This window comes from Uloborus diversus, chromosome 3 (assembly GCF_026930045.1).
Source record: "Uloborus diversus isolate 005 chromosome 3, Udiv.v.3.1, whole genome shotgun sequence".
Classification (NCBI taxonomy): Eukaryota; Metazoa; Arthropoda; class Arachnida; order Araneae; family Uloboridae; genus Uloborus; species Uloborus diversus.
This window is the reverse complement of record NC_072733.1, coordinates 44,769,706-44,782,295: the sequence shown is the minus strand read 5'-3', so window position 1 is coordinate 44,782,295 and position 12,590 is coordinate 44,769,706. Positions and strand designations below refer to the sequence as shown.

Below are 12,590 nucleotides of genomic sequence, written 5' to 3'. Positions count from 1 at the left end.
ATAGAAAATGCTAGCACTTGCCAAAGTTAGCGCATTGAATAGAACGCCAGTATGCTAAGGAGAAAAAAATAGCCTTATTATCCTTATGACGAACTATTCATTCTTCAGTGTCCAAACTTATTCTAATTGCTAAGTATTTAACTATGGCTTTAATTTTGTTATATACTGCTTTAAATTTGAGAGGAACTAGGGAACCAGGCCCAGAGTAGTTTCAATTCAAATATAATTTTAATTTATTTCTATTAATTTGTGTTTTCAATTTGCACAAAAGAATATTGCGGGTATTGTTTTGCGGATATTGCTTTTTATAATTTACTCAACAAAGAACAATGATACAAGAAATAATATGTACTAAATAAATATAAAAAAGGAGAAGCTTGAGCTTTTATGAAAACGAATATAAATATAAAATTATACACTAGAGTTCTAAAAACACTAATTAAATAAAATTAGTAAAATAATGTGTATTAAAAATTAATTGTAGAATATCAATATGCATACATAAAGCATTAATATATCAGAAATTCTGAAAGCTGGATCATACTCTTTTTTGTTGACTTGTAATTGTTCTATTAAATCGCTCTCTTCCGAGTATTTTGTAGTTTATGCGTTTTTGCTTTAGCCTTAAAAGCACAGTATTTACAGCAAGATGAATTATTAATAAAACAATTACAAGATTATTTACAGCTTTTGCCTGCGCAGGGTGGAATTAAACTATCTGGTAACACTGGCTGCATCATAAGGTGTGGAGCTTTATTGATTTATTTTCATTCAAGTGAAACCCAAACTTGGTTACATCTAAAGGCACTGCTAAGGTACAGGGGAATTGATTCAATAGTACAGTATTGAGCAATACTTCTTAGCACATGTTGGAAAGAATTGCAGGAGCATGGTAAAGAGCTGATATTGTATTTATTTCTGATGGAAATGACAAGAAATTATTGTAATGTACTTTCCGGAACTTCTGGTTTTCAAGTTATGAAAACGACAGTGAGATGTACCGATCGTCTTTAAGGTCCACTCGTTGAGTTTGACAATTGGAGAGAAAATTTTATTATTTTTTATTTGGAGACCTGCAAAATCTTTGCTACATTTGAAAGTAGTGTTTGGGACATTATGGACCAGAGTCATTCATTCCATCGATAACTTGAACTTTGTTCTTAAAATAGGGTGCTTCTTCCAGAGTTTTGCTGCAAGAAGTATCATTTTCAATTACATTCACGAAATCGGACCTCACGCTTTGCTTCAGTGAACCATTCTGATGAACCTAACCTAGCATTGGGCTTATTGTATGGGAATGATTTTTATATGTACTAACATCACTTTTGAGCTAACGTTTCCCAGGTTAAATGTTTTTTTGGTTTTCTTTTGCTGTTTTGCAGTCGCTATTGAAGACATTGTCATTGCAGGACTTCTCTGGATAAGAGACTATTCACATTTTCTTTAACGTTCCACTGAAATTTTGATGCTGCTTATGCGGCAATAGCCTCTCTCACTATGTTTCATAACTCAGGTGTAAAATCTGCAAAAGGGTTATCCTGATCATTTATCCTTTCCGTAATTACTTGTTTGTTAAACTTGCATGTTTTAATTTTTAAAAAAGTCCCTTTGTGACGCATACTAAGCAGCTATAATGCGTTAAAGGTTAAGTAATTAAGTAATTACTTAACTGGGACATTGTTTTAATAATATTACGAAGTAAAACCGCCTAAACAGGAGAGCCACAAAATTTACTTTGGTTTATGTCGAGTCTTCAAGGTACATTCCGCAAACTTGTTTTTTTTTTTTTTTTTTGCTTTTGTGAATTACCTCAAATGCTTTATGAGCTTGCTTTTATGTCACTTTTCAACGCATTGATAATATTTAAGTAATTTTAAACAAACTGGATGATGATATTTCAGATTTTATTGGTTCTTTAAACAGTTAAATAATTCTGATAATTTGAAAAAATCAAATGCATATTTTGTTCAAATTTTTTGCTTGTTTGCGAAAAATAGAATTTTACTCAGAAATTAACAAAGATATGATCATAGTCATATTTAGCGTTTATGAAGCCCTTGTTTTGTTGCTTCGATTGCCACTTTTTTCAGTGTTTTGTTTCAAATAGTTCGCGAGTTATGAGTGTTTTAGCAAACGGCTCCCCCCACTGCCTTCCCCCTCCCCCGGGGTTGTCGACCATCCAGGGGGGCGAAGACATGTGGTTTCATAATCACTATAGTGCCTGTGACATTAATCAGAAATAATTTTGCGTCAGTACCACTTCAGATCCTGAACTATAATGCAAATCGTGTTCGAGTTTGCCAGTCATTTTGTTTTTCAACGCGTTAACAGTACTTAAATGATTTTAACAAACTGAATAATGATATTTTGGACTTCATTTGAAAAAATAAGCAAACAATTTTGATTTGGAATTTATTTTGGTCAAAAAAAGTTTGTTTTGGGCATTTTATTTAAAAATTTTGCTTGTTTGCGAAAAATGGAATTTTACTCAGAAGCCAACAAAGATAGGTCCATAATCATATTTAGCTTTTATGAAGCCCTTGTTTTGTTGCATCGATTGCCACTATTTTCAGCGTTTTATCTCAAATAGTTCGCGAGTTATGAGTGTTTTAGCAAACGACTCCCCCCACTGCTTTCCCCCCTCCCCCGGGGTTGTCGACCACCCAGGGGGGCGACGACATGCGGTTTCATAATCACCATCGTGCCTGTAACAATAATCAGAAATAATATTGCGTCAGCCTTTCCATGCATGCTCAACCCCCTTCAGATCCTGGTCTATTTGAGCTTTGTAGGTTTGGAAAAATGTTCGTGCCATTTTTAGACTGGCAGATGTGTTTTGATCGCCCTGATGATTTGATGTGGGTTTTACTGAGTCAGTATTAGAATATTATTGCGGTGTATTACTTTGCTCTATACTTCGAAAGTTCTATTCGTTAGTCATATTGTGTGTTCTAGCGGTGAGAATAGTTTTAGGATCCCGTGTTATCCATTTAAAATAAAGGCTATTGGATTACTTGTATCCAGATGCAATGGAGACACTTAAATTTAGCACCGCTGGTCACATGTAAGTATTGTTGAATATCTTTGTACATGTTAATATACAAATGTCTTTTTCTTGTTAATATGCATTTGATAGAATTTCGATGGTAGCTGATTTAGAATTTATAGAACTATTATAAAGTTACTGTTTTTGCTCTAACGCGTTGTATTCTTGAAAATCATTAAAACGTTAAATGCCAACATTTCGTATCAACCCGAGATTATCGTAGTGTGCGAGTAAGACAGAAAAAAAATCACTCAGTTTTTTTTTTTTTTTTTTTGGACAGATTGAAAGTAAACATTTTGAATCTCTAAATAAAAGTATTTCTTGCTGTTATATTTTTTGCGAAAAGGCATAGCAGATTGTTAATCTTTGAAAATACAATTTTGACAAGAATAAGTTTTCTTGACTACTTAGAAATCTGGAAACATTCATTACTCCTTTCGGGATTTCATTTATAATAAAAAATATAAATTATTTAATTTATTTCCTTAGGATCTCATCCAACAACTTATTTAAGATTATTGCAAGTTTTTTGTAAAAACATTTCGGGTAAAACGAACTGATTGATATGTTTAGCCTAAGTATAATGCTTATGCACTAAAAATCTATGTTGCTATTCCAATGAGTGAAAAATGCGGAAATCACCGGGGGGGGGGGGGAGTATACATCATCTGAGCAAAAAATTCTTCACGTGTATGTCAATGATTCTGTTTTTAAACACAGTAAATTGGTATGCGGTACTCTCCATCAGGTATATTATTCCATGATAAAGTCAACCGGTTTTTAATGGTATTTTATTTGACTCATTCTGCAAATAAAAATATTCTATTTTTCATGTATGCTTTTCCATGCCACGCCAGAATATGTACGAGAAGTCGAAGGAAATATCGAGCAGTATCAGCATCAAAAATTGGTGTTATATTCAAATCCACTAATTTCCTTGTTGGTACTTTTCGATTATTTTTATTCATCTGAAGGTGTGAATTTCGAGATATATTCTTGAAAGGTAAGTTATCAAGCAAAAATTTCACTTAAAATATATTTTAGTAATAAATACAAATTAAAAAAAAATAATAGTTTTTGAATAGTTAAACTATTTTTCTATTATATATCATTTTAAACATAGGATAGAAAAACGAAAATGAAATTTCAGTAAAATATGTGAAAATGAGAAACGAAAAAATAGCGCAACGAAAAATCAAGAACCGAAAGATCTGTAAAGACACAGAAAGTTTAAAAACGGAAAAATAGATCAACGGAAAGAAGAAAAATGGAATTTTCGTTAAATCACGAAAAATTTATAAATGGAAGAACATAACTAAACGGAGAAAAGATAAATGGAACTTCTGTTAAGTCACGGAAAATAATTTAACGGAAACGTAATATTTACGGCAACTTTGCTGCCGGTACTTTATCCGTTATTTTCAGGAAATTTTTTTAACAGTATATATATATATATATATATATATATATATATATATATATATATATATATATATATATATATATATATATATATATATATATATTATATATATATATATATATATTTTAATTTCCGAAACAGGTTGTACTTATAAAAACAAGTTGCAACAAGTATTTTGAGCATATATTTAGCTTAAATATTGCTTAAAATGATTCTTTCAAGGAAGCTTAAGTACCTGGAGAGTTTTAAAAATAATAAAGCTTGAGATTCTTACATTGTAAAAAAAATCCGGAAACGTTTCTGAGTATATCGTGCAGCTGCGGTTCATGAAAGTTTCAAAAACGTTTCTCAGTATTTCGGAATTCTCTTTCTGTAATGTCCAGAAACGTGTTTGAGTATTTCGGAATCCTCTTTCTGTAATTTCGAGAAATGTTTCTGAGTATTTTGGAATTCTCTTTCTGTAATTTTCAGAAACGTTTCTGAGTATTTCGGAATCCTCTTTCCGTAATTTCCAGAAATGTTTCTGAGTATTCTGTGCAGCTGTGGTTCATGAAAGTTTCGAAAACGTTTCCGAGTATTTCGGAATTCTCCAAACAATTTTCAAAAACGTTTCCAAGAATTTCGGAATCCTTTTGCCGTGATTTTTTCTAAAATATAATTCTTTACTATAGTATTGCATACCATATCAGTTTCAATTCTTTCATATCTAAGAGCAATAATACAAGCAATTTTAGAATCATTCGTGGATATTTTTTTTTGAACTTTTAATGATAAGTACACTGTAAAAAATCTCGGAAAACTCTCTGAATATACAAAAAAGTTTTCCGTAATACACAGATTCGTACGCCCTCCGCAGTTTTCTGCTATAATCAGAAACGTTTCCCGTTTAGCAAGAAAGTAAGAGTCGACGCATGCGCAGATTACACGGCAATTTTATAGTCCAGCAGTAAATCTAAACTGAAACTTTCGAAAGCACGCAATGAAAACAAGTGCTGACTCATGTATGCGAAATAACACTCATCAAGGGGATTAGTAGAAGTTTTGTTCCTCGCATGAATTCACTGAAGATAATTTTAAAGTCTTATATTTTCTTGCTTATGTATCCTCATGAGATTGAATTTGAAGCTATGTCACTTATTTTTAAGTACGAAGTGCAAATTCTCGACGCATGCTCGCGGAAGGAATACAAACTGAAATTAAAAACCAAATAACTGCCTAGAGGACGCCATGCAAATTCATTGCGTCGCATAACTTGTGTAGGTAATTTACTTTTTTCTTGGATACTTTTCTTCTTTCTACCAAATGGGTAATTTTTGTTGGCAGAATTTTATTCTGTCATAAAAATCACCTTTTTGGTGACCAAAGCCTGCAAAAGACCACCACCGACGAATAGGTAAGTCGCTTTGCAACTCTATTACTTTAAAGAGATTTAGTTCATATAAAAAAATTTAAATAAGTGTTATTGTGTACTTTGTTTTTATGTGTCAATCTCAGTTAATATTTGGCTGAACATTTATGTATCAAGCATTATGAATTAAATGTTATAATATGCAAATTGTCAGGTTTGATAGTTCGTCTTTAAGGTTGCATGTTTTCATTCTCTTGTAAACAGTGTAGCTAGATTGTATGAAGTAAAAAAAAAAACTATCTCTTGTAATTAGGAACATAGTGCTTCAGTATTATCTAAATGACGATATCTCTTTAAATATTTGCATTAGCGAAACGCTTTAAATTAGTTAAATGTGTATTAATTTATTTAACAAATAAATACATGTATGTATTTAAAAGTGTCTTCATTTTTTTCGTTTTACGAGCCTCAATTTTACCAAAAGCAATAAAAAGACTTAATAAAATAATTTTGTATTTTTACACCATATTAAAGTATTTGACTTATAATTCATATGATACTTTGATTTATAATGTATATGATACTTTGATTTATAATGTATATGATGTTGCTTTTTCGAGGGGGGGTGCTTCATAGCATTTTATGGGTGCACCATCACTCTTATGGTGGGGGGGGGGGGGGTATTCTCGTATATATGAAATGGAATAATCATGTAATAGAGTTCAATGTTTTAATAAATAAAATATATAATGCATTTTGCGCACACTGTAAAAATAAAATCAGTAACCTATTTTGAATAAGTATTTATATTTGTGATGAGCTGGAAAGGGCAAAAACAGAAGAATCAACCCGAATGGTTCCAGCAGGGGGACTTGGTGTCATATTTAAATTCATCAATTTCTCTGTTGGTACTTTTCGGACACTTTGTTCGTCAGAGAAATTGATTTGAGGTGAACGAATTCCGGAACGCGAAGGGTAGGTAAGTCCTGTCAAATTTTATCCGAAGATAAAAGCTATCAAGGTTGATACAAGATATGTTTTTAAGTTCTGCATTAAAAATACAATATGTTGATAGTTTTGTCTTGAAAATATTGAGAGAAAAACTGAAGTTTAAGATTGTTTAACAAACAATCCGCACTTTTCAAAAGGTACCCCCCACTCCAATTCCCCGACGATTTTGTGATTAGGAGTGAAACTAGTAGATTATTTCATAATTTTTAAAAAATTTATAAGTGTGCATATGTTATGCTGTTAACCATGCTATTTGTCATTAGAAATTCCAAAAAAAAAAATCCACGAATGATTCTAAAATTGCTTGTATTATTGCTCTTAGATATGAAAGAATTGAAACTGATATGGTATGCAATACTATAATAAAGAATTATATTTTAAAAAAAATCACGGAAAAAGGATTCCGAAATTCTCGGAAACGTTTTTGAAAATTGTTTGAAGAATTCCGAAATACTCGGAAACGTTTTCGAAACTTTCATGAACCACAGCTGCACACAATACTCAGAAACATTTCTGGAAATTACGGAAAGAGGATTCCGAAATACTCAGAAACGTTTCTGAAAATTACGGAAAGAGGATTCCGAAATACTCAGACACGTTTCTGGACATTACAGAAAGAGGATTCCGAAATACTCAGACACGTTTCCGGACATTACAGAAAGAGAATTCCGAAATACTCAGAAACGTTTTCGAAAATTTCATGAACCGCAGCTGCACGATATACTCAGAAACGTTTCCGATTTTTTTTTACAGTGTAGCATGGTTAACAGCATAACATATGCACAGTTATAAATTTTTGAAAATTTATGAAATAATATAGTAGTTTCATTCCTAATCACAAAATCGTCGGGGGATTGGAGGGGGGTACTTTCTGAAAAGTGGGGATTGTTTATTAAACAATCTTAAACTTCAGTTTTTCTCTCAATATTTTCAAGACAAAACTATCAACATATTGTATTTTTAATGCAGAACTTAAAAACATATCTTGTATCAAACTTGATAGCTTTTACCTTCGGATAAAATTTGACAGGACTTACCTACCCTTCACATTCCGGAATTCGTTCACCTCAAGTCAATTTCTCTGACGAACAAAGTGTAACGAAAAGTACCAAGAGAGAAATTGGTGAATTTAAATATGACACCAAGTCCCCCTGCTGGAACCATTCGGGTTGATTCTTATGTTCTTGCCCTTTTCCAGTTCATTACAATTATACACTGTTAAAACTACAGGTTGCATTCGGCACCTTTCAGGGGTGAAACGCTTGTTCACCAGCGGCACCCAATACGGAGCCGAAATTTCACTAACTAGGGTGAAAAACAGGCACCTTTCAAAAAGTAGGCAGCCGGGGTGAAAAGAATGAACCTTCGGAGAGAGAAATGGCACCCTTACTGTAGATCCTCCCCCCCTCCCCCGTATTGTGTGCGTTTTTGAATACAGTTGTGTATTTTTCTTTTTTTAATAGTATTGTTTTGATTCATGATAGTCTACGTTTTGCACACTTTTCACATTGCATGAATTCAGTACTGGAAATGATTAAAACTTGTAATTACAGCATTTGACCATATTTCAGAGTTTTCAACATAGTTAAGAAGTGTTCATTGCTTTAATTCATCTGATCGTTCTCTACATCAGTGTTTCTCAACCTCTTTTGACCCACGGGTCGGTAAAAACAAATGAAAAACATTGCGGACCTGTGAAATTTTTATCCTTTTCTTAAAAATAAATAAAATAAATAATAATAATTATAATAACTCTCGGGGCGGTAAAAAACTTGTGAAAAAATTCTGCGTACTGATGTTTTTTTTTTTTTTTACAAAGTAATATTAAAGATGAATAAAACAATAAATATCTACAGACTTTATTTGGTATCAAAGAGTTGTCACAAATATATTTAAAGTTAAAGACGAGTAATTATTTGAATAATCATAGTTAAATTAATGATCATTTGTGAGAAATAACCGCACCGAAAGTAAAGTGTAGATGTACTTATGAATTATTTACATGAACAGCCAAAAATATTCTGGGATATTCAAGTCTCGATAAAACAAAATCGTTTCTCAAACGTTCAACATTTCAATCAAAATAACAATAAAATAAAATGCGCATAAAATTTTTCGACAGTTAAAAATTTAAAGAAACTCCTAACACTATCGAATAACCGCTAACAGGAAATGATTCAAACACTTGAACGAAAAAGCAAAAGAAAAAGATAGACGGAGAGAGATTTCTTTTTTATTTTTTGCACTCGCTACACGAAGCACAAGAATCATTTTTATTTAGGTTCTCACTTGTTGGTTATTGAAAATATCATTGCGGTTACTATTTCGGTGATTAAATGTTGCTTATCGAGTACTCAAGAAAATAATGATAGATACATTTAGTAGCGTTTTGTGTGAATGATGGAATTTTCACGATAGTAACGGTAACCTGAAAATAAACAACTAACGGTACTACGGTATCGTAACGGACTAACGGTAACTGAAAAGCATTAAACGTACTTTTAACTATGTTTGAAAGCCCTAAAAGCTACAAAGTGATCAAAAGCTGTACTTACTTGTTATTTTAAAGAATTATCCTACAAAAGTTGAGATTTAATCCAATAGTGTACTTCATTCAATGTGAAAGACGTAGAAGCCGCGCGTAGTGCAACCTATCATTCGTCCGCCATATTGAAGTGGTTGAATGGTGAATGTATGCCGGAAGCGCATGCGCCAGCAAGTCATTTAGCGATTGCTTGCTGTTTTGGCACCCCTGTCTACGACTGTCTGCTACTTTTGCACCTCTGCTTTACTTCCTGGCCAGTATGGCACCCTTGGTCACCATGCTTTCACCTTAGGGGGAATATATTCACTCGTCTGGAACCTCTGGTTATAGCAGTGTAAATACTTAATCAAAATAGGTTACTGATTTTATTTTTAGTGTGCGGAAAATGCATTATATATTTTATTTATTAAAACACTAAACTCTATTACATGAATGTTCCATTTCATATATACGAGAATCCCCCCACCATTAAAAGAGGTTACTGATTTTATTTTTAGTGTGCGCAAAATGCATTATATATTTTATTTATTAAAACATTGAACTCTATTACATGATTATTCCATTTCATATATACGAGAGCCCCCCCCCCCACACCATAAGAGTGATGGTGCATCCATAAAATGCTATAAAGCGCCCCCCCCCCTTAAAAAAAGCAACCCCCTGAAAATGTCAATGGCACAGTCTGCGTGATGAACGCCCCTCGTCTTCTCCCCATATGTACATTGCATATTAATAACATAGTTTTTTAAATAATGATCACTTTAAAAACAATGACATGAAATAATATTACTTTTTATTTTGGCATGTAAATGCAGCTGTTCCATTTTTGCCACTGACTCATTCATCCTGACTGTCCTACATTATACTAGTATATCGACGAAGGAAATGTTATTTACGGAACAACTAATGTCAAGGAATTTTTTATTGTTAACCACATTTAACAAAATGAATAAGCAGAGGAATTAATTGCATAACTATGTTGCTTACTAATAGATAACTGGGTCATTTTCTAATGGTATAAAATTTTTAAATGAATGAATAAATTATAATAAAAAAAGATAAATAATACTGGCACATTTTTTGTGAAGCATATTACAATACTAGAAAACATTTGCATTACCATATTTTTAATGAATTAAACAATTGATTTTTTTTTTTTTTTTTTTTTTTGAACCAATGTGGTATATCCAAACCGTTTTCGAGTATTTCGGAATAACTTTTCTGTGATTGCTTTTCAAATATAAATCTTCTTTCTTTTGCGTAATTAATCAGTTTCAATTGGTTACAACAAATAGTACACTGCGCACATAGGTATGTAGGATAACTTTAAATTAATTAAATAAACCCCAAAACAGTTACAATTGGAGCCTCATCAAATGAAAATCAACAAAAATATAAATGTATATAACAACATTTTTTAAAATATTCATTAATACTTACATGTGAACAAGCGGAATAAAATCTAAGTACCTCCATTACAACTGGATAAATAATCCAAAGGGTTTCGTTCATAAAGTATAAACACGGTTGTTGAAACTACTCACGCTTGAACACACAATATATGTCTAATCATGGTCCCACTGGAAATTGTAAAGAAGCAAATCGTTATTAACTGACTTAATAGCTGCGTACATCGTCTAAAAAATCAAGGGCAGTCCAAAATGCAAAGGCGTAAAATTAGTTTCGACACATTTTACCTCTCTCTAGACATGAAATAACAAGCAATCCAATGCTAAACAGTTGCTGACTGCAGCAACCATAGATAAGGAAAAAATAAGTTCTCGTTATTTCCGACTCACTGGCGCCCATGTTGGAAGGATAAAATACGTTTCGAAGCATTGCGGCAGCACTTCCGCTTCTAGATTTTTTGAAATAACAAAAAGCTTTCTGAATAATGAGGAGTTCGCTATTGGATGAAGGATTCTTACTATTTCGGAAACGTTTCCGATGTATCCAGAAACGTTTCCGAAATTCGTTACAGTGTAGTCAATAGTTCTTTAAATTGAAAGAATACATACCAATTCAAATTCAAGGAAATTAGATTAAAAGTTCCTTAGCTGCCTCACTGATTTCCAGATGCTTTTTCTTTGGTTCGGGTCTCATGTTCGTGATAAAAGGATCCGAAGTCTCCAGTAGCTTGTGGAACACGTCTTCGTTGGTGGATACGAGACATTTTCCGCGAGTTGGTGATCCTGAATGCCTTGTAATCTTTATTCCTACTTTCCTGTGCCTCTTCCGACAATATTCCGACTGGGAGAATTGACTTCTGCACTTCTTCAGCACCGTGTAACAAAATCTTATGTACTGTGGATGGCATCAGGCCCGTGTCCAGGATTTCATAAAGGGAGGGGTTGAAACCTTTTCCCTTTATAACTTACGTTGTCAAAGGAAAACTAACCACGCGTGTTGAACAGTTCATTTTAGTTCGATAACTAGGCTTTTTTTTTAAATGCGTTTTTTTTTTTAGTGAAATCTTATTTGTACAGTTGAACATTTTGTTAAAGCACACATATTTCTTTTATGAAACCTCATTTTCCTTCTTTTTTTTCTTTTGTTTTTTCATCAAATAACATTGAACAGGAATTGAATGAAAATAAAAATTTTATTTAAAAAAAAAATGCTGTTTCGCATAGAAACATTTTTCTACTGTGTGAAACGACTAATTCATCCAACACTAAAGGCGTACCATAAAAAAACAGTAAGCAAAGTAACCATTTTCCCTGCCCTTAAGTTTTTTTTTGGGGGGAGGGGGCTACGTCATTGTCTAATATTCTTTTAAATAATTTTCTCCTGCATTCTTACAACATTCCCGGACTCTCCAACCATCCCATTTTTTCAAGCACTTAGATGCGAAGGTACTTGGGAATCCTACAATTGAGGACAATATTAATTGTTAAAGTTGGGAAATATTAAAGAGGGTGAATACTGTATCAGAGTTTAACTCTAAAATTAATTAAAACTTAAAATACGTTTTGGAAAATCGTTTAATGATCCATTGATTTTTTTTTTTCAATGGGAGGGGTTTAACCCCTAAAACCCTCCCCTTGGACACGGCTCTGGATGGCATGTAGTGCCATGAATACTTCTCAATGGCCAGCTCTGCTGTTTCTTTTGAGAATAATCGGAATTTCTCTGGGTCAATCATTGCATTGCTGTTTATGGCTACCAGAATGGTAGCGACCCGGTGGATTAGAATTTCGTCGACTCCCGTTATTGC

The 12,590-nt window shown here is 32.7% G+C and overlaps 1 protein-coding gene across 1 annotated transcript in view; it reads left to right on the top strand.

Moving 5' to 3' along the window:
* The first annotated feature begins 3,049 nt into the window (after positions 1 to 3,049).
* LOC129219344 (ATP synthase mitochondrial F1 complex assembly factor 1-like) overlaps positions 3,050 to 12,590 on the top strand; it is a 254,835-nt gene continuing 245,294 nt past the window's right edge. Inside the window, exon 1 of the mRNA XM_054853707.1 lies at positions 3,050 to 3,064. Coding sequence (XP_054709682.1) covers positions 3,063 to 3,064 — 2 coding nt within the window. The 5' untranslated portion in view covers positions 3,050 to 3,062. The remainder of the gene's footprint in view (positions 3,065 to 12,590) is intronic.